The sequence below is a fragment of the Meriones unguiculatus genome, chromosome 18 (genome assembly GCF_030254825.1).
Source record: "Meriones unguiculatus strain TT.TT164.6M chromosome 18, Bangor_MerUng_6.1, whole genome shotgun sequence".
Taxonomy (NCBI): Eukaryota; Metazoa; Chordata; class Mammalia; order Rodentia; family Muridae; genus Meriones; species Meriones unguiculatus.
The window spans coordinates 11,748,412-11,775,951 of NC_083365.1; the positions used below are offsets into that span (position 1 = coordinate 11,748,412).

At 53.2% G+C, this 27,540-nt stretch overlaps 4 protein-coding genes and 1 non-coding gene across 6 annotated transcripts; 2 read left to right on the forward strand and 3 right to left on the reverse strand.

Annotated features, from left to right (window-relative positions):
* The first annotated feature begins 9,172 nt into the window (after positions 1-9,172).
* Avp (arginine vasopressin) lies at positions 9,173-11,262 on the forward strand. 2 transcript variants are annotated; one of them, XM_021653651.2, is made up of 3 exons: positions 9,173-9,469; positions 10,617-10,818; positions 11,036-11,262. In XM_021653651.2, the coding sequence occupies exons 1-3, from the start codon at positions 9,335-9,337 to the stop codon at positions 11,206-11,208; spliced, it is 510 nt and encodes a 169-aa protein (XP_021509326.1). In that variant the 5' UTR covers positions 9,173-9,334; the 3' UTR covers positions 11,209-11,262. The 2 variants fall into 2 exon arrangements, with proteins under 2 accessions (XP_021509326.1, XP_060227756.1); XM_060371773.1 differs by lacking the exon at positions 9,173-9,469 and adding an exon at positions 10,270-10,415.
* Positions 11,263-14,470: 3,208 nt separating this feature from the next.
* Oxt (oxytocin/neurophysin I prepropeptide) lies at positions 14,471-15,246 on the reverse strand. The gene is made up of 3 exons (XM_021653652.2): positions 15,091-15,246; positions 14,683-14,884; positions 14,471-14,608 (listed from the first exon to the last, which is right to left on the reverse strand). Exons 1-3 carry the CDS (start codon positions 15,208-15,210, stop codon positions 14,553-14,555), a joined length of 378 nt encoding a protein of 125 aa, XP_021509327.1. The 5' UTR covers positions 15,211-15,246; the 3' UTR covers positions 14,471-14,552.
* Positions 15,247-19,637: 4,391 nt separating this feature from the next.
* On the reverse strand, positions 19,638-20,918 carry LOC132649084 (activated RNA polymerase II transcriptional coactivator p15-like). The gene is made up of 2 exons (XM_060372154.1): positions 20,894-20,918; positions 19,638-19,897 (listed from the first exon to the last, which is right to left on the reverse strand). The coding sequence occupies exons 1-2, from the start codon at positions 20,916-20,918 to the stop codon at positions 19,638-19,640; spliced, it is 285 nt and encodes a 94-aa protein (XP_060228137.1).
* Positions 20,919-22,826: 1,908 nt separating this feature from the next.
* On the forward strand, positions 22,827-22,956 carry LOC132649147 (small nucleolar RNA SNORA17). The gene has a single exon (XR_009587575.1). It is a non-coding gene; the product is annotated as a small nucleolar RNA SNORA17 (small nucleolar RNA).
* Positions 22,957-25,877: 2,921 nt separating this feature from the next.
* Mrps26 (mitochondrial ribosomal protein S26) lies at positions 25,878-27,540 on the reverse strand. The gene is made up of 4 exons (XM_021653655.2): positions 27,267-27,540; positions 27,033-27,179; positions 26,829-26,952; positions 25,878-26,339 (listed from the first exon to the last, which is right to left on the reverse strand). The coding sequence occupies exons 1-4, from the start codon at positions 27,476-27,478 to the stop codon at positions 26,220-26,222; spliced, it is 603 nt and encodes a 200-aa protein (XP_021509330.1). The 5' UTR covers positions 27,479-27,540; the 3' UTR covers positions 25,878-26,219.

Consider the following 27,540-nt stretch of genomic DNA (forward strand, 5'->3'; position numbering starts at 1 on the left):
CAGTGGTTAAAAACACTTCCTGATCTTCTCACGGACAATCATTCGGTTCCCAGCACCCACATGGTGTGTCTCAACCTTCTTTGACTCCAGTTTTAGGGAGTCCAGTACCTCCTCTGAAGAAGGGTGGACCCATCACAGGCATGGCTGGAGGAAGGAGTCCCTGCCTTCCACTGCTGAACTGTTAGCTACTGACAGCGGGACAGACGGGAGATGGTGCCTTCAGTTCACACAGTCCTTAAACTAAATGGGTCACAGAACAAAACCAACCAAAAGCTGTGGGCCTGAGGAGACTCACAGGCAGAGGGGTGGGGTGGGAGACGTGGAGGGCGGGTGATAGGGAGGTCAGTAAAGGAGAGAGAGTCATCATTACAGAAGTATGAAACTGTCAAAGAACAAAACTAACTGTAAAAATCAGAAGAGATGGCTAAGCAGTTCAGAGTATTCGATGCTCTTCCAGAGGACCTAGGTTTGACCCCAGCACGCACATGGCAGCTCACAACAATCTGTAACTCCAGCTCCGGGGGGATTCAATGCCCTCTTTTGGCCTTTGGGGACACCAGGCACAAAAATAGTGCACAGATATACAGGTAGGCAAATCCTCATACACATAAAATGTTTTTTCATAAAATATTTTTTTTTAAATTAGAATAATTTAAAAAAGAAAAAAATTATAAAAATCCCTGTTCCTCCAGAAAGCAGCACAGGCAGTTTGGCCCTTTAGGGACTGAAGAGCCATAGCAACCCGGTGAGGGACCATCTACAGCCAGACTGTAGGCTCCAGAACAACCGACATACCTGATTGTATTCATGTCATCGAGGAAGTTATGAGTACCTGGAAGGGCATGCATGGTTGAAAACAAAACTTTGCCTTAAAATGCTGAAAGGCTGACGTGCTTCCGTGGGTTTGATTCCCAGCATCACACACAGAGAAGAGGAGGAGGAATGTGTCGAGGCTTGATGTCCTGGTGATGTACTCCGTGCTTTGTATGGGTTAATCAACACAGCTCTGGGTCTGGGAGCAAGACGAGACTCAGTCGTGGGAGGTAATCATAGGAGCTGCTCCGTGGTCCCCTACGGATCCATCTGCACGGCCTGCCCTGATCTGGTGAACAGCAGCGTTTCTCGACCTTCCCAATGCTCTGGCCCTTCAGTACAGCTATGTTATGAATTATAATGTAATGTCTGCATTTTCCGATGGTCTTTGACAACCCCTGTGAAAGGGTCATGACCCACAGGTTGAGAACCAGTGATCTACAGGCCCCTCACTTGAGTCCATAGCCTCCATGAAGAAACAGAGGCACAGAGGTTGGTAAGCCCTCCTTAGAGTCGGGCATGAAAGCGGGGCCATCTCCTGGCTCCTGTGTGAATGGAAAAGTACCCACAATGCAGACACTGGGAGGAGGATGTGATGAGGGTCTTAGCTTGCATCCAGGGGAAGCAGGTGTCCGGATCCTGATGAGGTGGGCTTGTCATGTTTCATGGAGACTCCAGATGGGTGATACATGCGTCCAAAGACAAAGTCTGACAGAGAAACTGCATGACTGGAGAAATAATGGGTGATTTGGTGCCCAATGAGCTGTGTGTGGCACTGGTGGAGCTGGGCTTTAATAAGGAAGACATGCTGGGCATAGTGGCAGCTGGCTTCAGTACCAGCACTCTGGAGGCAGAGGCAGTCAGATACATCTCTATGAGTTCCAAGACAGCTTGGTCTACACAGCAAGTTCTAGGCCACCCAGGGCTACACAGTGAGACTGTCTCGAAAGGGGGCTGGGGAAGGACTCAGCAATTAACTCTAGTTCCAGGAAATCCAATGCCCTCTTCTAACTTCTGTGGGTACCAGACATGCATGTGGTACACACACATGCACACACGTGGGAAAAACACTCACACACATAAAATACATAAATCTGAAAAGGGAGAGAGGAGGAGGGCAGGCAAGGGTCCAGAGAAATAGCCCAATGAGTAAGAGAACTCACCACTCTTCCCCAACACCCACATTCAGCTCCCAGCATCTAAGTCAGGGGGGCCACAAACACCTGAAACTCCAGTCTCGAGATTCTGCAGCTCTAGAGCACCTGCCTTCACAGGACAGGGACATACCCCTATACACGTACCTAAAAAGCCATATGTTTAAAACAGATTTTAGAAGGTTAGATGAAACCATCAAATGGGCGAGACAGCAGCTCTGAGCTGCCTCTACCTCCCCGGACTCTCCTTGACTCCCGGTACCCTCTCTTTGGGCCCAGGGCCCAGACATCAGTTATGACTCAGCTGATGAAATGCAGCTCCGAGGCTCATTAATTAGGAAGGCTGTAATTAGCCTGTCTTGAAAGCTGGGAGTCTCCAGAGAGAACCCCTTTCACCTGCCTTCCTCCCTCTCACCCTGGGGATGAGCTCAAGCAGGGGGCTTTGCCCCTGAGACGGAAGAGGGGAGTGAGAGGTGAGCACAGCAGAGGAAATGAAATGCTGGGACACACACGCGTGTGTGTGATGTCTCGGAGAGGTCACCTATAATGAGATGGTGGAAATGAGCTAAGCTGCCTGAACCCTCAAAGTTTCCTCCAAGAAACCCCGGGGAAATTGGAGCATGGCCCAACCCAGCTCTGCAGCCTCTGCTGGGTGCCGGGATAAAAGGTGTAAGACACCTATACAGGCAACAAATAATTTCTGTTTTACAACCCTATACAAGGACACAGGCTTATTATTATTATTTTATTTCATGTACATTGGTGTTTTGCCTGCATGTATGTCTGTGTGAGGGTGTCAGGTTCCCTGGAACTGGAGTTACAGACAGTTGTGAGCCGCTATGTGGGTGCTGGGAAATGAATCCAGGTCCTCTAGAAGAACGGTCAGTGCTCCTGACTGCTGAACCGTCTCTCCAGCACAAGCCCTCCCCCCTCCCTTCACCCCCTCCCTCTCCCTCCCTCCTCTCCCTAAACATTTGGGAGGCAAAAACAGGAGGAACTCTGTGAGGTCAGGGCCAGTCTGGTCTACATAGTGAGTTCCAAGACTGCCAGAGCTACAGAGACCCTGTCCCAAAAGTAAAACACCAAACCAACCCCCCCACCCCCACCCCCACCCCCACCCCCACCCCGCCGCTGCCTGTACAGCTTCGATGGAGAAGCTTCGATGGCTCAGTTTCGAGCTGGTAGGAATCAAACCAGGTCCTCCCGAAGAGCAGGGCTGGTTACTGCTGAGTCATCTCTCCAGCCCCCTAGCCCCCACTTCCTCACCTCCCAACCCCAAACCCCGCCGCGAGTTTTTAATTCTCTTGGTTTACAGCTTTGTTCTGTTACTATAAAGTCCTCTTGAGGGCAATTGAGGTGGCTCTCTCGGCAAAGGGCTTTCCTGAGGACCTGAGTCTGGCTCCCGGAACCCATGAGGGTGGAAGGAAAGAACCGAACTCCGCGAAGTTGTCTTCTGAACTCCATATGCATGCACTCACCCACCCACATCAAGCACACACGAAACAGTAACAAAGAAAAGTTAAAATAAAGTTTTAAAAACTTAACGAAACTGGTTAGCACGTTCAAGCAATGGCTTTGAGAGGAACCTAACTGTGTGTTTCTGAGCCATGGGACTCGGTCCCTAGGACCGGTGCTGGTCAAACACAGAGGTTGGCAATGGGTCGCTGCTAATCGGGCTGAAGACAGCTGAGGCAGTTTGGCATGCTCACAAAGACACTTGCACGCACCCACCCATGCCTTTTAGCTCATGGCCTCTGGCTCTTCCCACGGCCTGGAGTCCCACACCGCGGGCCAGTAGCCCACTACCTTTGCAGCGACCTCCCCTTTGCAGAGACGGGGCTGAGGGCCCTGGCGGTCGGCAGGCTGCCGCGTGTCCAGCCTGGACCTGCAAGTGGACCCGCCGCCCTTCGAAGCCTCTCCCGCCTTGCTGGCTCTGAGTGATGCCAGGCCTGCGGTGGACGCGGATGCCGCTTGGCTGTCGGGGTACACCCTGCCTCTTGACAAGCCAACCCGGGGTACACAACTGTACCCCGGCCCAGCCCGTGGCGCGACCTTTGGAGGCTTTTGTCTTTCTCTGTGAGTCACCCAGTTCTTGCCTCTTTGCCTGGCTGTGTCGGACAGATGGACAAGGTTGGTTCTCCCCCTCAAAGAGGTTTGTCATGCCCCTAGAGGGGCTCTTGTCCCTGTCAAGAGCAGCAGACCACCGGGCCCAGAACTCTGAATCTGCCCAACTTATCCCGGTACAGAGTTGGGTTTTTTTGTTTTGTTTTGTTTTGTTTTGTTTTGTGATTCAGGGTTTCTCTATGTTGCCTTGGCTGTCTTGGAACTCACACTGTAGACCAGGCTGGCCTGCTTGTTTCTGCCTCCCAAACGCTGGTATTAAAGACATGTGCCACCACCACCACCAGGGTAAGTATTTAAAGATTAGCAACTTTTCTTTTATGTGTATGAGTTGTTTGCATGTATGCCTGTGTCCCGAGGGCATGCTTGGTGCTTGAGGCCAGAGGAAGACACCAGATCCCCTGGAGCTGAAGTTATAGACAGTTGTGAGCCATCAGGAGGGTGCTGGGAACAAAACCTGGGTCCTCTTTGAGAGCAGCCAGTGCTCTCAGCCACCTGGTCCTCTCTCCAGCCCCCACTGTGCAGGATTTGTTGTGACATAAAAACAGCCACACAAACCACCGAGACTCTGGTCTCAGCTAGGGATGGTTTATTAGAACGCCTCTCCAAGCTGATCGATCAGGGCCACAGTGAGGACTCGGGGGCCTAACTGAGAACTCTGCAAGAGCTCACAGCAGGGTTTTCATAGACAAATAACCAAGTGCAAAATACATGGTAAGGGCAGTACAAAGCAGTATTACCTCTTTGGCTAAGTAGACAAAGTATTGCGAGCTAGCCTTTAAGCTGATTGGTTCTAGGTAAGTGAGGGTCTTCCAGAGCACAGCCCAAGTGCAACTGAGTGCAACCAGGTGTATAGATACCACAGTGCAACCAGGGTGGAGCCAAGTGTGCAGATAACCAAGTATGAGTTATGACACTGTTGAATCATAGAAAACATATGGCCAAGTATATAGAAACAACCGCTTCCAGGAAGCAGAGCTGAAAAGTTTAAAATTTTGAACTTATTTTCACCTTAGAAACAAAATGGAAGCTGAATATGAAGATGGCTGCAGCTTTGTCTCAAAGAGCAGGCTGCAGCATACTTTAAAATAGAACAAGGTTTGTCACTTGTGTTGGTGACCCTGGCCTTTAATTCCAGAATGCTGGAGGTTCAAGGCAGCCTGAAGGGGGACCCTGCCAATCAAAAAGACAAGACAAGAGCTTGGCAGTGGTGGCGCACTCTAATCCCAGCACTTGGGAGGCAGAGGCAGGCAGATCTCTATGAGTCTGAGGCCAGCCTGGTCTACAGAGTGACTCCAGGACAGCCAGGGCTACACAGGGCTACACAGGGCACGAGGGCTCATGCCTGTAATCCTGGCCTGAGGGCTGGGGGGGGGGGGAGAAAAGAACTGAAGCAGACTTAGGTAGAGAGCAGGTTCATGGCTAGACTGGCCACAGGCACACTCTCTCACACAAGCGAACAATGAGGTGGGCACTGGGGTTGGACATCAGATAAGTAACCTTGGAAACAAGGTCACACAGCAAGGCCCTGGACGCTAAGCACTGGTCTCAGAGCTCCCCTCCCTCCCGTCTGTAATAGAAAAGTCCACGGTTGGCAAAAACTCCCAGGACAGTAATAAGCACAGGGATGGTGTCCTTCATGACTTAGGGTTTTCATTCTAGAAGAAATACACATATACATACATGAACACCCCACAGAAAGGGGGGGAGGGAGGAGGGACTTCAGGGTAAAGGAGGTATTAGCCGGCCTTGTACCCCATCAACACAGACCCAAGCTAGAAAAGAGCAAAAGGAGTGAGGGGCTGGAGAGACAGTCCAGCAGTTAAGGCTGCACACTGATCTTGCAGAGGACCCGTCCAGTCCCCAGCACCCATTTCCGTGGCTCACAGCTGCCCCTAACTCCAGCTCCAAGCTCGGATGCCCTCTTCTGTACTCTGGGCGCTCCCATACTCATGAGGACATACAGACATATGCACACAATTAAAAATCATTTTTTAAGTGAGAGGTGCTCTAGACAGGACAGGAAGGAAGTGTTACTTGTGGGAGGTGTGGCTGTTTGAGCGGTAGCCAGATGCCTGTGCGAAGGAAGCTGTCATTGGGGGTCCTAACCACAAGTCTGGTATGTCAGGGAAAAGGCTCAGAATGAAGATACAAGCTGGAGCGTCATTAGTATGTAAAAAGTATAAGAATAGCCCAGGAAGAAGAGAAGGGACACAGATAGGGAGTCTAAGGCCGTTCCAACATGTAGAAGCCAATGTGAAGCCAGAAAAGAATCATAGAATGTGGTAGAGGGACCAGGACAGCAGGGAAGCGCGATGTCATGGGACCAGATAAAATAATTGTCAAAAAGGACAGAGTCAGGGCTGGAGAGAGGGCTGTGGTTTAAGAGCACTGTTTGCGTTTGCAGAGATCCTGAGTTCAATTCCCAGCGCCCACATGGTGGCTCTTGACTATCTACAATGGGATCTGGTGCCCTCTTCTGGCGTGCAGCCATACATGCAAATAGAACACTCATGTATAAAAAAAAAATCTTTTTTTTTTAAAGAAAGTTTAAAAAAAAAAAAAAAAAGACAAAGGGCCTGGAGAGATGGCTCAGTGGTTAAGAGCATTGGCTGTTCTTCCAAAGGACCTGAGTTCAATTCCCAGCACCCACATGGCAGCTCACAATTGTCTGTACTGCCAATTCCATAGGATCTGACACCTTCACACTAATGCACATAAAATAAAATTTTAAAAAGACCAAGTCTTCATCATGTAAAATAAAGACCGTGAAATAAAGAGAGGCCATGTAAAATAAAGGTGCAGATATGCCCGCCGGAATGGCTGCGCAGAGCTCTTTATGGTTACTGTACCAGTAGGTCCAGTAGGCAGGTTTGTCCAGAAACCTGAAAGGAGTAAATGTTGACGTTTGGATAAGAATGACAGATCACAAGACAGCCATGGTGCCTCACATCTCTAATGGCAACACTTCCAAGGCAGAGGTAGGCTGTGAGTTTGAGGCTAGCCTGGTCTACATAGAAATTTCCAGCCAGAGCTACAGATTGAGACCCTGTCTCAAAAAAAAAAAAGGATTTGGGAAAAGAACCGAGGAGACGGAGGAGGGAAATACAGGAAATCGGAAATCTGGGGCCTGTGTGGTTCTTGGGGCGGGGATCTGAAATGAAAGGAGCCAGCACATTCGTGAGCCCTCCAGAGGTGGAGGTTAGCTCTAGCGGACATGACGTGGGGACAGCTCTCCAAAGCTCTGGTGGACATGGCTGGTCAAGGGCTCAGACTGCTCCCAGGACTTGTGCCTTTCATTCTGACCCCATCAGCTTTTAAGTGATAGTTTGGAACCGAAGGACGGAGACTGAATCAGGGACAAGGCCACACGACAGGCCAGAGGCGGGTGCCCCTCCCCGCAGCCTGCCTCACTGCTCACTGTCCAGTGCGAGCAGGACAACACACTGCCCATCTTCATCTGCAGGTGGAGGAAGAAGGTCTCTGCTGGCCGACAAAGCTTCTCCCTCTGGAAGATGATCAATCGGCTCTTAACAAGGACATTAATAATACAGCGCCACTGCCGGCTGACGTCACCGTGACGCCAGCGCTCCCCCTAGGCTTCACGTGAAGTGACTCAGCGCTCACGGCCCTGGGCAGAGGTCGTCTTCCTTTACCTTACGCTGGAGTCAAGTGGGGAGTCAAGTCAGGAAGCTCCAAGCCGCAGAAGCCAAGGAACTCGGCTTCCCCCACACAGCTGCCGGTTAAAGAGCCCCGCCCCCCAGTGCCTCAGTCATTCCTGAAGTCCTGAGTGTGCCAGGCCGCCTTGGCCCTGCTGTGCTTGTTGGGATAGAGGGCAAAACGTCCTCTGGAGCTTCCCTGAAGCACACTGATAGACCCTGGGAGGCAGCAGGAGCCTGTGGGAACTGGGAGAGGCCTAGCCCGGGCCTAAGACCAGCAGGTGACCAATGAAAGCAGGCTGTCTAGCCTAAAGCAGAGTGTACTGGTATATGCCTGTAATCCTAGCACTCAAGAGATGGAGATGGAAAGTCAGGAGTTCAAAGGCAGCGTTTGCTACATAGTATGTTCAAGGCCAGCCTGGACTGCACTAGGCTGCCTGGAAACAAACAAACACAAGACTTACAACCTACAGTCAGGAACTACATCTGCTTTTTCAAACTGGGCCACTGGCTGGGGCTCCTCTCATTTCCTCCCCCCAGAACCACAGTCCACTTCCATTCCTGCCTTAGGCTGAGACGGTACCAGCCTGGGACATGGGGACATGGCTCTCTCCACAGCTTTTCCCTGTATTTTTTCAGTTTTTCAAGACAGGGTTTCCTGGCGTAACCTTGGCAGTCCTGACTTGTTTTGTAGACCAGGCTGGCCTCGAACTCACAGAGATCCAATTGCCTCTGCCTCCTGGGTGCTGGGATTAAAGGTGTGTGGCTCTGCCACCAGCACACACACACACACACACACACACACACACACTCAGACCAAGGGCTATGAAGCCAGACCCTCCGCACAGTCCCTCACCTCACTGAGCCTGGGGTTCCACAGTAGCTCCCCAACCCATTCCTTAGTGGGAACCAGGCAGAGGCTTTCCCCAAGGCCCCCTTCTCAGAGCCTGAGGTCCCCGAAGCCAGGCACAGCCAGCACGGGGCCGACCTTTGGATCTGTGCTCTGCTTTTGACCCGGGGTCTGTGGCTGTTGGCCCCTGAGGCTGCAGGTGGGAATTTCCTTCTAAAAGCCTACCTGGAAAGTGTCGTTTCTCTCACTCATCCTACTCCACAACTAACAAGCCTGCTCCCCCCCGCCCCCTTCCTGGTCCTGACCCTGCTCCAAACATGCCAGCCTTGGTGGGTGGGCCCTGCTGACCCCTATAACCTGTTGAGGGCAGCCGGAATGCTCAGATACGATCTTCAGGTGGCTCTCAAGCCAGCTCACCTCCCTGATCCTACAGTGCCACAGTCACTGAGGCAGTTGCTCCAGCCGCAAGGTGGCCGATGACAGCCCGGTGGCAGCCCGGTGGCCTGCCCCCCCCCTCCACCAGCCTCTGCACAGACAGGCCCACGTGTGTCCCCTGATGCCTGAATCACTGCTGACAACTGGGACCTGTCGGCCGTGGGCTCCTGGGGAGCCACCAGGGAGGGGGTTAGCGGCCACGTTGTCGCCTCCTAGGGAACACCTGCAGACATAAATAGCCAGCCCGCCGAGGAGACGGCAGAGCAGAGCCACCAGAGCAGGGCTGCACACGGTGCCCACCTATGCTCGCCAGGATGCCCAACGCTGCCATGCAGTCTGCTTGCTTCCTGAGCCTGCTGGCCTTCACCTCCGCCTGCTACTTCCAGAACTGCCCGAGAGGCGGCAAGAGGACCACCCCTGACATGGAGCTGAGACAGGTATCACTGTGGTCCATTTTCCAGCTGCTGGCAGTGCCCTAGGAACCAGTCAGGGGCTAGGAGAGAGGGGAACAGTGTCAGAGAACTCGGACCGGAAGGAGGCAGCATAGCAGCGTGGATGGGCTACCCAGAAGGGTGAGAGGGGGCCAGGTGCCAGGGCAGCCAAGTGAAGGACACCATCCCTACGCAGGGGATAGGCCAGAAAATGAGGGGTACTTCCTTCTAACTGGACTGGGTGCCCAGGCCTCCTCTGCACACTGGGAGGTGGGGTGGCTCATCAGGACTCACTAGATTACAGCCAGTCTCTGTACTGGCCTGCTCAAACCTCTGTCTTAGCCTGAATTCGAGGCCTTTCCCGTCCAGCTCAGCCTCTGCTCTCTCCCTGAGCCGAGTCTGTTTCATGTCTGACCCCAGCCTCTTGCCCAGATCTCTTGCCCAGCGTTTGCAGCTGTGAGTCTGCCCTTCTGGCAGAGCTGAAGGGAATCCGGTCGCCAGGCTCAATTCTTTTCAGGCCCCAGGTGACTCAGTTTTGAGTCGTTGAACAAGCTGGAATGGGGAGGTGGGCAGCTCTCAGTCTGCCTTCTGTTTGCTGGGTCCTTTGGAAGCTTGAGGCGCCAGGTGCCCACGCATGCAGCACCCTGATTTGGTCCCCACCGCCCCCCTAGTAGGCCCCAGAAGAGGTGGGCAGGAGGCCAAGGCCCACATGAAGCCTACCAGCTTGGGGCAGGGGTAGGAGCAGAGCCAGAAAATGAGAGGGAGGGAATGCACTGGCGGGTGGTGCTGGTGGGGGTGGGGGGTAAGGTAGGGGAAGAGAGGGGCTAGGGATGTGCAGGAGTACCCTCTGAAGGCCGGAGAGGTAAGCCTCTGAGAGATGCTGCACCCCAGAGATGCCGCAGAGGCGAGGAAGGACCCCCAAGCGCTGCCCCCTAGCAGACTGCCAGCGCAGGTGAGGGTTTGAGACCCACCAGTGAGAGGTGCTCCTTCTGACAATTTAGCCACTTAGGTTTCCACTCCTGCCGCTGGCTACTGCTCCGGCCTGGGCAGCGCTGCCCGGGGCACCGCACGGGGAGGCTGGGACAGGGCAGGCCTAGGTTCCCAGCGCCCCTCCTGGCCTCTTTGACCCGCGTTCCCCTGCCCCTCCCCCCAGTGTCTCCCCTGCGGCCCGGGCGGCAAAGGGCGCTGCTTCGGGCCCAGCATCTGCTGCGCGGACGAGCTGGGCTGCTTCGTGGGCACCGCCGAGGCGCTGCGCTGCCAGGAGGAGAACTACCTGCCCTCGCCCTGCCAGTCGGGCCAGAAGCCGTGCGGGAGCGGGGGCCGCTGCGCCGCCTCGGGCGTCTGCTGCAGCGACGGTGCGCACGGGGGCCGGGCACAGGGGGGAAAGGGGGCGTGGGGTGGGGGGGAGTGAAGAGGGGCGCGGGGTAGGGGAGAGGGACGCCGAGGTGGAGAGTGGTGATGAAGCGGGGAGGGGTGCCGGGATGTGGGGGTGGGGAGGATGGGGGGTTGGGATGACGCCCCTGCAGCCGCGCCCGCCTCAGGGCGCCTGCGCTCACCGAGCCCTTCCCCCAGAGAGCTGCGGGACCGAGCCCGAGTGCCGCGACGGTTCTCCCCGCCTCGCCCGCGCTCGGGAGCCGAGCAACGCCACGCAGCTGGACGGGCCCGCGCGGGCGCTGCTGCTGCGCCTGGTGCAGCTGGCGGGGGCGCGGGAGGCCGCGGAGTCTGCCAAGCCCCGGATCTACTGAGCCGTCGCCCTCCCCTCACCCCCCGCCCCAGCATGGAAAATAAACTTTTAAAAAAACGCACCCTGGTGTCCTCTGTCTCTGGTTCGGGGAGGGAAGGGGAGCGGGGGGGGAGAGGGAGAGGCACCGGGGTGTGAGCTTTCTGCTCTGCCCTGGCTAATCCCCACACCCAAAGTGCCGGCAGGACCTTCCAGGGGAAGGAAGCGTCCCGGAGCTCCCGGATACGCACGTGATGCTCAGGACAAAGGCAACCCCATGCTCGGACGCAGGGAGAGGTCTGAGGCCAGGGTGACCCTGAAGAGTCAAGAGTGGTCTAGCGATTCTCTGGCTGAGATCGAAATAAAAAGAGAGCGTCAAGACAGTGGTGGACAAGAGAATCGGAGAAGGACATGGGGAGAGGCAGAATCAGCGAGAGTGACCGAAAGAGAGGAGACCAGCCGGGGCCACCACCTCAGTCCCTTTTCCACCCCAGACTAAGGCGAAAACAGCTTGAGGGACCTGCCCTGCTTCCCAGTGCAAAGTCACTTTCGCCCAAGACTGCTTGGGTGGGAGAAGGCGCAGACTTAAGTGACACAGTGCCGCCTGCCTTCTCTCCAGGGGCTCCATCATCAGGACCCAACCACCGGAGGCAGACCCCACTGAGAGCCCAGCTACAAGCCCACCACAGGCACCTGTTCAAGCCTCGGGAGCGTAGACAAGAGTGGCTGGGGTTGTGGCGCAGAAGTAGGAGGCTTCCCTAGCCTGGATTTGGTCCTTAGCACCATGGAGGAGGAGGGGGAAGAGAAGGAGAGACCGAGGAAAAAAAGACAATGGCAGCTCGACTATAGCTAGAGACCCAGAGAAACACACAGGTCCAGCAACCAGGCACGCACACGTGGCTCGGACAGAAGTACCTCCTTCTGTTTGGTTCATCCAACTTTGGGGCAAAGTTGTCACCAGCACTTGGCCTCCGTCCTCCCTTTTTATTAGCTTCTATTTTTTTTTTTCTAAAAGTTTAGTTTTTATTTATTTGCGTGTATGGGTGTTTTCCCATCATGTATGTGTGTACCTGGTGCCCGGAGAGGTCAGATTGAGCATCAGTTTCCCTGGAACTCGAGTCTCGGGTGGTTATGAACTACCATGTGGGCTCCAAGATCCGAATCCCACTCCTCTTAACTGCCCTTACCTGCTGAGCCCCCATCCTGTCGTCTCTTCTGTTCTCACACTCCTGTTTCCCCGCCCTTTCCTCTCTCCACCCCACCTGTCCTGGGTGTCCTCTCCACAGGTCCTGTTCCAGGTTTAGGGGCCACACAATGCTGGCTCTCTCTCCTCTGGGATGCTCTGCAGACTCTGCGGTCAGGAGGAACTGCGGAAGAGAGAGATTAGTCTGAGTGACCTGGCTGGGTGGCTGAGCACAGTCAGCTCTGGACGGGGTCAAGGGGCCCTAACGAGCCTCCAGGCCTCTTCCCGTCTCCTCAGCACCTTTACGCCTCTCTGTATGCTTGGGTTGAACCAGGGGTTACAGGGGCCGGGCAGACTCCTTCCCAGGCCTCCTCCTTACCCTTTCAGGGTCTAACCTCCAACACAAGGCAGGTCCAGGGAAAGACCAGACCAAAAAGAAACAGAAAGGAGGTGGGAGGGGCCGGTGGTTTGGCCACACTTGCGCTAATTCCTAGGGTTGCTGTATGGGAGGCTTCACAATGACGTTCAGACGCCTCGTTCTCTGCCCAGGTGGAGAGCTGTGAACTCCCCTCCCTCCACTTGTTTCTAGAGGAATCAGGCTCCTCTTCCTCAAGGAGAGGAATTAAGTCTGTCTGCCTCCCCGCCTTCTGCCCACTGGACCTTCTATTCTCTTTTCCTTTCAGGGAGACCCTTACCCAGCTACTGAGCCGTTTAAAGGCACTTCTAGAGTTCAGAGTAAATGCTTGCCTCCTCTTTTCAGCCTCCAGAAGCAAATGGGGCCATGTGAGCAGATGTCAAGAGTCCTCTGACTTCCACAGACAGCCACATGGGCTGTGGCTTACGTGCAACCCTCAAACACACAATAAGGAAATGCAATTAAGAAAGACTTCAGGCTGGAGAGATGGCTCAGGAGTTAAGAGGGCACACTGCTCTTGCAGAGGACCCCTGTTCCGTTCCCAGCACCCACCTAGGATGACTCCAAACCACCTGTAATTACAGCCTCAGGGTATCTGATGCCCCCTAGTGGTCTCCATGGGCACTGCACTCATGTGCAATACTCTCATACAGAGACATGTACAAAGGAAAAAAACAAAAACAAAAAAACACTGCCCAAACAACACCCCCCCCCCACTCAAATCAATCTTGAAGTCTCTTTCCTCTATCTTTTTGGCCTCCACCATGTCTGTGGTCCCGCTTGTGGTGGTGGTGGGGCATCTGTCTTCATACGTTGGGTGTGAGGACCATAGAAAGCACTTATTTGTATGTTTATTTACTCGCTGTGATGGGGTGGGGCCCAGAGCCTCACTCCTGTGGGGCAAGACCTTCTCCACCGAGCTCCACCGTCACACTTGATGCTACCAGTGAGTCACGTGCCCCTGTGAGGCGTGGAGGAGGGCCGTGTGGCTTCTGCCATCCCTGCCGAGAACACTGGCAGCTAAGTGTCAGCTTTGTGGGCAAGGAGTGGGTATTTAATCCAGCAGTAAACAAACAGGATAGATGGTGGGGTTCTCTGCTTGCCCGTGGGCTTTATGGGCGCTTGTGGCTCTTAGCACCCATGTCTTCTCAGAGATGCGGTTCTGCAGAGGCAGGAGCAGGCCCCTGAGCTCAGGCCTGGCCTTGATCTTTCCAGCTATGGCCTCCTTGGGGCCCTGTGTGAGAATTTAGCTCTGCAGAAATCTTATGATTTTGCAACTACCGTCTCCTGGCTAAGACTCTTCCTTCTAGGCCAGGTTTGTCCCCTCAACCTCTGAGGTTGTGACTAAGGTCTCTTTCCAGACCAGGAAGTGACTAGATGATGCGTCCTCCTGCCTCCTGCCTGTCTCCCCTTCACTGGGTCTGTTATCAGGCCTCATCTTTTCCCACAGATGTCCACCATTGCTGTTTGGACTTTCAAATGTGCTAAGTCTGGCTGCCGCAGGCTCACCCCAGTTGGGGGCGGGAAATGGGGCTAAGCTATAGGGTGGTGACAGGGGACCGAGCACCCCTCTGTCCCCCGGAAAGCCTGCTGGGCCATTCTTCCTCTGAATTGCCAGGACCCAGAGCGTTCCCGATGCTTTTCCTCCCTCCCGCCTCCCTCTGCCTTCGACAATTAGACGCCAGGCAAGTGTGAGGAGGAAATGTGCTTTATTTTTCATTCTTTCTGGGGAGTGAAGGATGCGCCCTAAGGCCGTCATCACAGGGAGGGCTCAGCGTTCGGAGAAGGCAGACTCAGGGTCGCAGGCGGGGTCTGTGCGGCAGCCATCTGCAAGAGAAAGGGGTCAGCAAACCCGAGGGCTCCCTGCCCGGCGGCCCCGCCAGGCGCCCCCTCCTGCTCACCAGGGCTGCAGCAGACGCCCGAGGCGGCGCAGCGGCCCCCGCTCCCGCACGCCTTCTGGCCCGACTGGCAGGGCGAGGGCAGGTAGTTCTCCTCCTGGCAGCGCAGCGCCTCGGCGGTGCCCACGAAGCAGCCCAGCTCGTCTGCGCAGCAGATGCTGGGTCCGAAGCAGCGTCCTTTGCCGCCCGGGCCGCAGGGGAGACACTGCGGGGAAGGACGAGGGTGGACGCAGCGGCGGGGCGAGGGCCCTTGTCTCCGCCAGCGAGCGGGAACCCAACGCTTCCCAGCGCCCTGGGTTCCCACGCGAGGCCGGGGTAGGGCAGGCAGGAGTGCGGGGATGCTCTCTGCGGCGGGGAGAGCGTCTCTGGTCCCTAGTTCTGCGGGACCAGGACCGGGTTGGGGAGACTCACCTTGCGCATGTCCAGGTCCAGCACAGCCCTCTTGCCGCCCAGGGGACAGTTCTGGATGTAGCAGGCGGAGGTCAGAGCCAGCAGACCGAGCAGGCAGAAGGCGAGACTGGGGCAGGCCATGGCTGGTGCTCGGAGGTGATGGAGTCCCCAGCCCGGCCCGACCTTTTTATGTCTGGGCACTGCCTCGGTGGAGCCCTGTCTTAAGAGGGCAACCGCATGGCTGGTCACATAAGGTCTCTCGGGTCAAATGGTTCCACGCTGTTTAGAGGCGGGCCCTTCATTTGCAGGGTCTAGACTAGGGTTAAGGTCACCGCCTCAGCTAATGGCCTGGAGCAGTCTGGACGGGGTGGCCTGAGCTACAAGAGGATAGAGAGGACTCAGGGTGGGGATGGGGGGACGGGCAGGATAGGGAGAGTGAAAGTGGGAGCCCTTGCATGTCCCTGAAACTTGGATGGGAAGGAAAATCGAGTTTTCCTTCCAGTTCTGAATGCAGTTCAGTCCTTCCTCTTCCGACCGGACAAAGTATCAGAAAAAAAAAAAAAAGAAGAAAAGTCACAACAAAACAATGGAATAATTACGTTTGCACGTAGTATATATGTGTAGACCAGGCTGGCCTCGAACTCACAGTGATCCACCTGCCTCTGCCTCCCAAGTGCTCGGATTAAAGTCAGTCACCACCAAGCCAGGTGCCTAGACGCCTGTTTGAGTAAATGCTTGCCATGAGGGGTGTGGACAACAGGTGGCCTCAGCTGCAGAGAGCCACCTGGCCCCGGCCCTTCCCAGGTGGCCACACGCTGGACCCCTCTGGCTGAGTTTCAGCTTCAGGCCGCAGGTCTGCACAGGTCTGAACGCGAGGCATGCTACATGCGGCTCAGCAAGCAAACTGCTCGCCTAGCGCGGGAGACCTTGGCACAGTGACAGAAATATGTTTTGGGAACAGTTTTTATTCTTATTTATGTGTTTGTTTGTGTGTGCAGGTTTCCTGGGAGGCCAGAAGAGGCTATTAGAGCCCCAGGAGCTGTAATTAAAGGGTGCTATGAGTCAGCCTATGTGGGTGCTGGAAACGAAATCCAGTCCTCTGCTAGAAAAACTCGAATTTTCCCCTCCCATCCAAGTTTCGGGGACACGTAGGGACTCCCACTTTCACTTTCCCTATCCTGCCCCGTGCTGGGGTATTGGACATCTGTGAGATAGTCTCAACCACTGCACATCTCTCAAGCCCTTGTTTTTTGTTTTGTTTATTTGTATTTTTAATACAGTTTAAAATTAAACACATATTAAGCCAGGTGGTGGCACACACCTTTGATCCCAGCACTCAGGAGCCAGAGGCAGGAAAATCTGTGAGTTCAAGGCCAGCCTGGTCTACAGAGCTAGTGGCAGGACAGTCAGGGCTACACAAAGAAATCCTGTCTCAAACAGACAGAGACAGAGACATGTCATGGCAGGAAGATGCAATCCTTCAAGGGCTTGCCCTCCATGACCCGGAGTCTCCACTGGGCCCGTCTTAAATATCTTACCATCTTGGGGTCGGAGAGTTGCTCAGTGCTTAAGAGCTGCTCTTGCAGAGAACCCAGGTTTGAGTCCCGGCACCCACATGCTGGCTCATAACCAACCACCTATAACCATGGTTCCCGTGAAGACAATGTCTTCTTCTGACCTCCAAGGGCACCAGGCACACACACACGCTGCCTTACATACGTGCAGGCAGGGCGTTCATACACATAAAATAAAAAAAATCAAAATAAAAAATTTTAAAAGAAAGGAGAAGCATGGCCCAAACTCTCATTTTTGTTTGTTTAGAGACAAGGTCTCACTATGTAGCTGTCCTGAAACTCTCTGTGTAGACCAGGCTGGCCTTGAACTCACACTGATCCACCTGCCTCCCAAGTACTGGGATTCAAGACCTGCACGACCACCCCAGGTTCTTGTTTAAGAAAACAGTTGCCATCAGCTGCTGGAGGGTGGACAACAATGGTCTCCGCTGCAGAGAGCCACCTGACCCTGGCTCTTCCCAGGTGCCCACGTGGAATGGTTGGTCTATGTTGGTACAAATGCTGGACACCCCTGACTGCATTTCAGCTTTGGGCTTCAGCTCAGCTGAAGTCTGCATTCTGGTCCTGCGGACCCATCCCTTCTCCTCCTCAGAGGCGAGTCCTGGGCCCCTGTGTTCTAAACTCCATCTTGGGCTACTTCCTCAGGAAGTGACCAGCGACACCCAGGAAGAAATGATAGCCATTGTCCCGGAGACCAGCTCACCACATGCAGTCTCTGCCCCTAGGGAGAATGGAGAAGCCCCTAGGCTCTTTGTCGTCACACTCAACCTCTTCCTCAAGGGGCTGGGGCCAGTGTGGCAAAGCATGTTCCCGAGCTCATCTGACCCTGAGTCACAGCTTCTGAGTCACAAGCTATCGAAGCTGAGCTGGTGGTCAGGTTGACCCATACTACAAATCAGTTCATTTATCACCCGGATTAGCTTATTGGCATTCCTGCTGTAGAAGGCCAATAGCTTGACCCCCCAAGTGGCCCCAGAGAGGCCTCCCGCATACTCTGTGGGCACGGTGAGCTCATCTAAGGTAATCCATGCACATAAATTAGCATATCATAATAATATGCACATAATGCTCCCATAAGGCCAGCAAGCCTTCTTGTGTTAACCAACTTGTCATCTGTGTTTGAGAGCAGCGAACAGAATCCTTGTCCTGAGGCTGGAGCTGCAGCTTAGCAGGAGAACGCTTGTCTAGCTTATGTGCAAGCTAGTGTACATGAGGCCTCCGGTACAATGTCAGCACCAGGAGAGAAAAATCACTTTCCCGATGCAGTGTATATGTCATTGGAGGAGGCAAAACGTGAAATAAGAAGCATGTTAATTGGGTTACTGCCTTAGTTTGGGTCTGAGTATATCCCATGTGTTATATTGCTAGTCCTTAGGAAGATGTGTTGGGAGATCTTTAAGACTGAGACCCAGTGGAAAGTCTTTAGGTCGTTGTGGGCATGCCGATGAAGATGGTAGTGAGAACTTGGTCCCCTGCTAGCTCTCTCTCTCTCTCTCTCTGTTTCCCAGACATGAAATGAAGGGCTCTCTCCTTTGTGTGCTTCAACAAAGACTTGTAAGCCACAGGGCCAACCGATCATGAGCCAGAGCCTCTGAAACTGTGAGCCAAAATCATCTTTTTACTTCTAGGCATGACGGTACACACCTGTAATCTCAGCATGCTGGAAATGCTCAAGAGGATCAGGAGTTCAAGACCAGTCTCAGGTAAATGAGAGTTCAAGGCCATTCAGGGGTTAATGAGATGCTATCTCAAAACCAACCAAATCAAACCTTTTTGCTTTTGTAAGTTAACAACGGTCAGGGGTTTTGCTATAGTAACTAAAGGGCACCACAGGAAGCGATGGTAAGCAAAACTCCAAAGGCCACATGGGCTAGGACTGGTGGCAAGTACTGCTGTGCCGGCTGCCTGCACAGGGTCTATGTCTTGATGCCCCTAGGAAAGCTGACATGAGAAGTTGGCAAAGCTTCCCTCTGTGCCCTGGGGGTGAGGTGAACAGGGATTTGGCAAAGCCTTCAATTGCTGAGAGTGTGTGCTAGTGTGAGTGTTTGCAAAGGAGAGAGCAGGGAGTGCTTTAGCCCATAGAAGCTATAGCCTCCTGGTGGATGTTTACAACCTGGGCTCGCTGCCTACAGAGATTAACCGGCCCCTCCCTGTGCAGAGTGGACCAGCTGAGGTTCTGGGTTGGTACCATTCCCCCCGAGAGTGCGCAGACCATCGGACCCCAGCCCTTCTGTATGTGTGTCTGTCCTTTCTCCATTCTCTCACCCTCTGCTTGGTTTCCAAGCTCTGCCGGTGGTGGGTTAGAAAATGCTATCCAAGGAAAAGCAGTGTGTGTTGTGAGGTGTGACCTGTGGGCACTCAGACAGAGGGAAGAAGCCATGCACTCGAATGTAGCCCGTAAAATTAATATCTGTTTCTCGTGTCAGAGCCTGGGCAGGCTTCTGGACTCATGGTCCCCAGCGTCAGCCAAGACACCAGCTGGTAAGGTAAGCCTTCCTTATCAGAGCTTGGAGACATGGGCACAATTCATTTCCCTGCAGCTGTACATCACATGACAGCTCACCTCTTCTTCCTCCCCCTCCTCTTCTTCTTTAAAGATTGTAATGATATGACTTTATTTTACACTAGGCTGACAATCAGGTTCACTTAGAACATTTTCAAAAAAGATCTTATTTCTTATCTATACGGTATTCTGCCTGCACAACAGAAGAGGGCGCCAGATCTCACTAGAGATGGTTGTGAGCCACCATGTGGGTGTTGGGAATTAAATCAGGACCTCTGGAAGAGCAACCAGAGCTCTTAACCTCTGAGCCATCTCTCCAGCCCCCCACTTAGAACATTTTAATAATGCACATTAAAAAAGTATCCATCTTACAAACTGTTCTGCGATCCAAATATACAACAGCTTGGAAAACAACATTTAGAAAACAAAAGCCAATGTAAAAAGACAGATTAAAACAACTACAACAGCTCAGGTTTGATATGGCTCAGATTCTACCGCTTTCGTACTGCCTCGTTTATGTGAGAGATCTGGTCCTTCAGCTGGCTCCATTGCTCCATGTGCTTGGAAGATGTCAGAGTTCTCGAAGTCTCAACAGACTTTTGCTTCTTCACAGGTTTATCTGGAACAACTTGCTCTTTCCTCTTTAACCTTTTCTCAACTTCGCGGTCAGGATCACTGCCTGAAGGGTTTGAAGAAACAAGTTTCTTCGATTTAGGCACTGCTTCTCTCCTGCCGTCCTGCGCGCTCTGGACTTACAGAGAGCCAAAGCCAACAGCTTGCTTCTTTAAAATTTTTCTTTTTAATTTATATGTGAGTTTGGCCTGCATGTATGTCTGCACCACATGTGCGCAATGTCCACAGAGGCCAGCAGAAGGTGTCGCATCCCCCTGGGACTGGAGTCCCACGTGGTGGTGAGCGGCACGCAGGTGCTGGGAAATGAGTCGTGGTCTTCCAGAAGAGCAACCAGTGCTCTCAGCTGCTGAGCATCTGTCCAGACCCTGCTTCTCCGAGCACTCAGAGGCAAAGGGCGGGTAAGAGACTGCTTCTGCTCCTTCAAGTCTTTGAGTATGGGGAAGGCCTAGGCTCACATTTTATCTGTCTGTCTGTCTATCATTTATTTATCTCTGTCTACCATCTATCTATCTATCTATCTATCTATCTATCTATCTATCTATCTGTCTAGCTATCCATCCATCTATCCATCTCTCTCTCTATCTTTCTCTCACTCTGTCTGTCTGTCTGTCATCTGTCTGTCTGTCTATCTAACTCTACTTGTTTACTGAGACAGGCTCTCACTATGAAGTGACGGCTATCCTATAACTCTCTGTGTCAATCAGGCAGGCCTAACCTTGCAGAGATCCTCCTATCTTTGCCTTTATGCCTGACCGAGGCTCAGTTTTAAAGGGCTCACTTGGCTGGGTGCGGTGGTGTATACCTTAATCCCAGCACTTGGGATTCAGAGGAAGGCAGATCTCTGAGTTTGAGGCCAGCCAGAACTACATAGTGAAACCCTGTCTTGAAAAGGGCCTCAAACAACTAAACAAACATCTCAGTTGATTAGGTCAGATCCAGCAGGGCGAAACGAAGCGGAAGCTGCATGACATCATATGTCAAAGCCCTCCACCTTTGTTATAGCTGGCATGCACTCATGGGGTGACACTTCTGCTGTATTTTTCTTTTGGTTGGAAAAAGTTATGAAGTTATGGGTTCTGTTCACATGTTACAGATTACACAAAGGTGCAGGTACCAGGAGTGGGGATCACAGTGACCATTTAGCACTCTACCTTCCATGGAGGGGCCTTTTCTAGACAGAAGAAAACAGTTTATACAGAGCTCTTCTGGGCTGGGGTGGTGGTACACGCCTTTAGTGCCAGCACTTCGGAGGCAGAGGCAGGTGGATCTCTCTTAGTTTGAGGCTAGCCTGGTCTACAGAGCGAGTTCCAGGAGAGCCAGGGGTACATAGGAAGACCCTGTCTTGGGGGGAGAATCTTTTGTCATTATTTTGCTCATTTCCTTATGTGAGACGTATTATTCTTCTGCTCTGAATATTTTATTGCTTCTGTGACAGTCAAAACTTAGAAGAAAACCTGTTAACACTACCTGCCCCTCCCCCCAGCATGTGAGTCAGTGAAGGTCAGGCCTCTGCTTGATTGAGTCTTTCCAGAGGGTTTTTTCTGGCCCTTCAGTGAGTTTGTTTAAAAATCAAGGAAGACATCAGGCATCTGGACTTTCAAACAGCTGGGCTTGTTTAAAGACTATGGGATGTTTTCTATGTGGGGGTGTGGAGTTGTGTGGAATCCAGGGCCTTGGGACATGGTTAGTAAGTCCTCTGCCATGGAACCACACCCTGGAACCTAATAAGGCTATTGAAATAAAATTTGGAATAGTAATACATTTTGACAATTAAAGATTTATAACTCCTGAAATTCTGGAGAAATATAAGCTACAAATTATAATAAATATGATCAACTTAGTTTCCTGAAAACACCTGATGTTCTTGTGTGTAATTTTGTCTCAGAGCAAATATAAACTTAATTCTGACCCCCCCCCCCCATACAAAGCTTCTCTGTGTAGCCTCCACTGTCCTGGACTCATTTTATAGACTAGGCTGGCCTCGAACTCATAGCAATCAGTCTGCCTCTGCCTCCCAAGTGCTAGGACTAAAGGTGTGCGCCACTACGGCCAACTTAATTCTGACTTTTTAGCAATAAAGATTGCCAAGAAAGGTTTATAGCAATGTTCAGTCCCCCAGCAGCCCTGCCCTCCTAATCCAGCCTGTGATCCGTGGTCAGATCACAGGTAAGTGAGCAGATGCAGCAGAACTGAATGCTGGGTGCTGGGAGGCAGCTTTGCAGGGTGGGAGATGGCTCAGGAGTTAAGAGCACCGGCAGCTCTTCCAGAAGACCTGGGTTCAGTTCCAAGCTTTGGGCCCTTCAAGAGCCTCAAGTTCTCCATGTAGCTGAGTATGACATTAAACTCCAGGTGCTCCTGAGTCCTAGGAGCTGTGTACCACTGTTCCCACTGTCTTCACTCTCCTTTTTGAGATAGGGCTTTATGTAGCCCAGGCTGGCCTCCCACCGACTAAATAAGTGAGGCCAGCTTTAAAGTCCCTGTCCTTTAGGGCGCTGGTAGGTGTGTTCCCCCAGCCTCTGCTCTTTTCTGAGAGAAGGTATGTGCTTTATAGTCCCGGCTGCCTTTATACAAGGTAGACCAGGCTGGCCTTTAACTTGAGGAGATCAGCCTGTCTGCTCTGTAAGTGCTGGGACTACAGATGTGTGACACCTTTTCTGGTCGCCTCTGATGTTACCTTTCTGGGCGTTTTAAACTTTTAGATTATGTGTTGGTGTGTCCACATATGGCCATGTGCATGTGAAGGCCTGTGGGGACATTGGCTCTCCTGGGACTGGACTTACAGATGGTTGTGAGCCGCTGGATGTGGGTGCCTGGAAACCAACTCATTCCCTGAATAAGCAGCAAGTCCTCTGAACCATGCAGCCATCTCTCCAGCTGCTTTCTTTCTTTTTTCTTTCTTAATTTTAAAAAGATTTTAAAAATTATTCTTTAAAAAGCACTTGGGAGACAGAGGAAGACAGATCTTGAGTCCAGGACAGCTTGATCTCCATAATGAGTTCCACATGCTAGCTACAGAGTGAGACCCTGCTTAAAAATTCAAACAAAAAACTGCCCCTAGAGGCTTTGCATGTGTCCCTGCCATGTCACACGTGCATCAGTAGATGACAGAGAGGAGAGGCTGTGTCTACGCCCAGTGTTCTGACCTGTGAACATCGGAAAAAAATCGAGCCTGAGATGAGCAACTGTGGAGTGGGGTGGGGGTGGGGGTGGCGGCAGACCATGGCCAAGATGACCCCCGCCTGGTGCCATAATGTATGAGCGGGGCATAGCACTCCTGAGGCCACCCCAGGCACTTGAGACCCTGGTCACCACTAAGGAGAGCAAGTAAGTGGTGGAGAAATAGGAGAGAAAGAACAGAAGGATGTGGGCACAATGGAGAGAGGCCGACTGGCGGGTAGTGATGGCTGTTCTGGTTTGGGCTGCTGCCTGGGGACAGGTTGGTGTCTGAGGGTGTGCAGAACCGGCCCTGCTCTCATCTGGGCTGCTTGAGAGAGCTGGCCCTGCCCCTAGGCAGCCGCAGTGCTCAGGAGAGTGGTCCCCGCACACTGCAGGAGCTGCAGGTGAACTGACCCTGAGAATAGGAGCGTGGGAGACCTGGCCCTGCCGCTCTCCCGTGAGTGGTCATGGATGAGGAGGCACCTCCCCTCCGTCCTCCCATCTATCTCAGGCAGGAGACCGGCGCCCGCCTCGCCTGGGCGGCACAGTGGGGCTGGCCCTGGTTGTGGAGTTGTGGGTGAGCTGCCCTGGGGGCATGAGAGCTGCAGGGCTGACCAGCTCAGACACCTGTCAGGTCCAGATCCGGGGCTCTGAATTGGCTCATGCTAACACCCACACCACTGACAAAGAACTGCTGGAGTGCAGTGACCGGTCCTACAGATCCAAACTGCAGGATCTCCCTGCCACAGGGCAACAACAGGCTAGCTGAGAGCCCCAGTGAGGATCCGGTATTGATGGTGTAGCAGAAGCCTCAACCAGACCACCGCAAGGAACATTTGCAAGCAAAGTGCGGACAAAAGGGTATATATACTGAGGGACACACTGTAGCAAACTACAGCTTCCACAACAAGATTCTTTCTTTTTTTTTTTCTGTTGCAGGGGAAGGTTTCAAAGGTGAAGAGCCAGTATAACGGGAGGGAGAAATGAGTGGAATTAGGGTGCATGACGTAAGATTCACAAAGAACTAATAAAATGTTAAAAAATTCAAACAGTAAGACCACGATATTTAAATTTTATTTTTATTATGTTTATATAGGTAAGTGCATGTGGCCTTGTGGCTAGAGGCACTGTATCCCCTTGGAGTGACAGGGATTTGTGAGCTGATTGGCATGGGTGCTGGGGACTGAATTCAGATCCTCCGAGCTTGATAAAGCATATTTGATAAAGCATCCAAAGAGGAAATGGTCAGCATCATCAACTGGCCAGGTTTGGGGTTCAAATATTGCTTTTGACTTATTATTTGGCAAAAAAAATATGTAATTCCAAATTTGATTCTTCTTGCCAGACTTACTTTTAGCATCCAACTGAGTCTGTTTTAACTGTCCTTGCAAACTCACAGATTAGAGATTTCAGGGCAGCTAGATAGCTGTACACTGGAGAAACTGAGCAATGACCTCAGGCTTAGTCAAACCTAGGTGAAACAGATTAAAATACCCAACACCTACTGAGCTGGCAAGTGCCCTCCTTTCCCTGGCTTTCACCCAGCTGCAGCACCAGCAGTAGGGCACTTTCACATCCAGTCTACCTGACGAGCACGCGGGCAGGTTTCTTGAAGTCTCATGAAGAACCGGGTTGGTCCCAGACTTCCTCCATAGCTGAGGATGACCTTGAAATTCTACTTCTCCTCTCTACCTCTGGAGAGCAGACAAGAACCACCACGCCTGGTTTGTGCATTGCTGGGGATTGAACCCTGGGCCTCAGCACGCTGGGCAAGCACTCTACATCACCTTCAGTTCTGCGTGACCTAACCTGGCCCTAAAGGCCATGACCACACCACTCACTCAGTGATCATAAAGGGGCAGTGGTCCGGTGTCTAGGTAATACCTATGCTTGAGTGTGACGATCCTGGGGAGACGGCCCTATCAGGGGTGAAGGTAAAGGTTACCCAGGCTTAACCCATTCAGCAGAGTTCCTGGGTGGGGTTCAGGTCAACTTCTCACTGTGACAACGATCCACAACAACCTCATCCTTCTGAACGCAGGGCCTCCCTATGACCTGCCCAGTCAGGGAGAGTGTTTACTGTCCTGAAGGGGTCACGGCTCTCGGGGGGTTGAGTGCAGGCCGACACCCGCACTTGCACCTTGGCACTGCGGAAGCAGCTAGGATTCTTTTCCTTGGATAGTAGCTGGAGTTCATGTCAATGGCATTCGAGATGACGACAGCAAAGAGACAGGAGTCGGGGAGACAGCTCACTCACTAAAGTGCATCAGTGCAGTCATGGAGATCTGCGTTTGCCTCCTGGTACCACATGAAAGGCAAAAGTAATGGCATGTGTATCCGATCCCAGGGCCAGGCAAGCACACGCAGATGGATTCTCTGCGGCTAGCTGGCCAGGTAATGGAATCAGGTTCCAGTCAAACACCCTCTCTCAAAACTAACTAACCAACTAACCAACATAACAAACCCCACAAACACAAAGCAGACCAAGGCGAGAGAGCCCTGAGGAACGGTGCCTAAGGCTGCCCTTTGGTCTACACTTGTATCACATGGAACGGCAGCACCTGGCTGGACCAGATGTGTTCAGCTTGAGGGTCAACACACTGTGACAGGGCCTGGGCTCAGAAACCACTCCAGGAGAGCTACCAGGAGAAACAGGGTACCCTTCTTGCCTTCTGGATCTGCACACACTAAACCCTAGCTAGCAATGCCCAGGACTGAGCAAAGCAGGTAATTAGCTCATGGCTTAGTTAGGTGAAACTTGCTTCTGGCTAGTAATCTAAACATGCAAACAACTAGGGACAAATAAACTTATTCTACAGAAACCAACCAAGCAACCATAAGTCACATAACAAACGCCTTTGATTTTACAAGCAAGTTAGCATCCGCCTACCTACCTGCCCCTGTCGTTATCGCTATAGCTATAGACAGTGAAAGGGCAGGACTGGGCTCCAATATTTTATTTATAAAAGCGAGAAACATTTTGGCTCATGGTACTCCATGAGTCTCAGGGGACAGCATGGCTTCTAGAGGGGTCACAGCCCAGTCGGGTCCTCCATGGGACAGTAACTTCCCAGAGTTCAGTGCTGTCCTGAGTTTGTATGTGGTGTCAGAGCAGGGCACTATGTTTGGGAGTTTCCAGTCAGGTGGTGAGTGCGGAACCTAGCATGAACAGGGGCTGCTCTGGAAAAGGCTGAGCCATCCTTCTAAGATGCATCAACTCCTGCCCCAATCCATGTGGTCTCTGGGCAAGCACTGCCCTTATCTGGGACCTAGAGCCTCTGTGCTCAGTTTCTGACCACCTGCCCTTCTCTGGTGACGGCCCAGTTATAGCTCTTCGGAGAGTCCAGTGCTGCTTCTATCCGTGCCTCCAGGTTCTCCCGAGTGATGAAGTTCTTTGCCTCCTCCTAGGGGATGAGAGAGGTTAACTGTATGGGAACTCATCAGAGCTGGTCATCTACACAGCTTACTGTTTCCAGCTCACAGAGGCTGGCGTGTCCAAAGGCCCCAGGATCTCTTCGAGTGTCCCACCAATCTTGCAGCACGACAGTACTAGGTGACCATCATAGTCCTCATCCTGGGACAATCACCCATCAGATCTCTCAGCCACAACCCACGAACCAATCGTGACGACCCGGCTAGAGGGGGTGCACTCCCTCTTATACTTTCAGAAAGCTTCGTTCTCAGTTATGGGTTTCCCCGATTTCAAGTTTCACAGGGTAATACTACCTGCAACCTTTCACTGACTATCACCTGGGAGGGCACACAAACACACCCTCTATGTGCAGAGCAAAAAGCCCCCCGACGACCTGGTCAGTTCACCCCCTGTGCTGCTCGCCCCACAGCCTCCCTTTTTGGAGTGGCCAATGCCCACAACTCCCCACAACCCGGCCCACCTGCAGTTGGAGCACTTCTTGCTCTTTCAGTTGCTCCCAAGCCTGCTCCTCCCGGACCCTCCGGGCCTGCTCCTCGGCTCGTCGCAGCTCCTCGGCCTGTGCTTCCAGCCGCAACCTAGCTATCCTGCGAGGGGCAAGAAGCGGAGGGTGAGCGGGGCGGCGGCGGAGCCCGGCCCGGCCCCCCGAGCCCCGCGCCTCTCGCACCGCAGCTCCCGCAGACGCCGGTTCTCTTCCTCGTTCCAAGCCATCAGCTCCCGGTGCTCCGCGGCGGCCTCCTGCACCCTGCGCTCGGCCAGGACCCCGGCTCGAGCCTCGTGTGCCTTCCTCCGCACCTCGAACACGAACTCTCGCCTGGGTGAGGACGGGCTTCAGGTCAGCACCCAGCCCCCCGCCCCAACACTTCCCGGAGGCGCCGAGGGCCGCCTGCCCTTCACACACCTGAGCGCGCGCACGGTCTCCCGGTAGTGCCGGTAGCGCTCGGTCAGCACGTAGAGCTCCGCAGGGTCTACGGCGGGCGGCATCTTCAGGAGCCCGACCTTGGACTTGGCAGGCGGGTCGTGGCGGCTCTTACGGCCGCGCACGGGCAGGAGCGGCACGGCTGGGGGCTGGGCCCTGGTCCGCGCGGCCAGGCGGTTCAGGACGCGCAACATGACAGCCGGAGCCCCGCTCCCCGCCCGGCCCGGAAGTGGCCGCGGAGCACCACGGGAGCGTC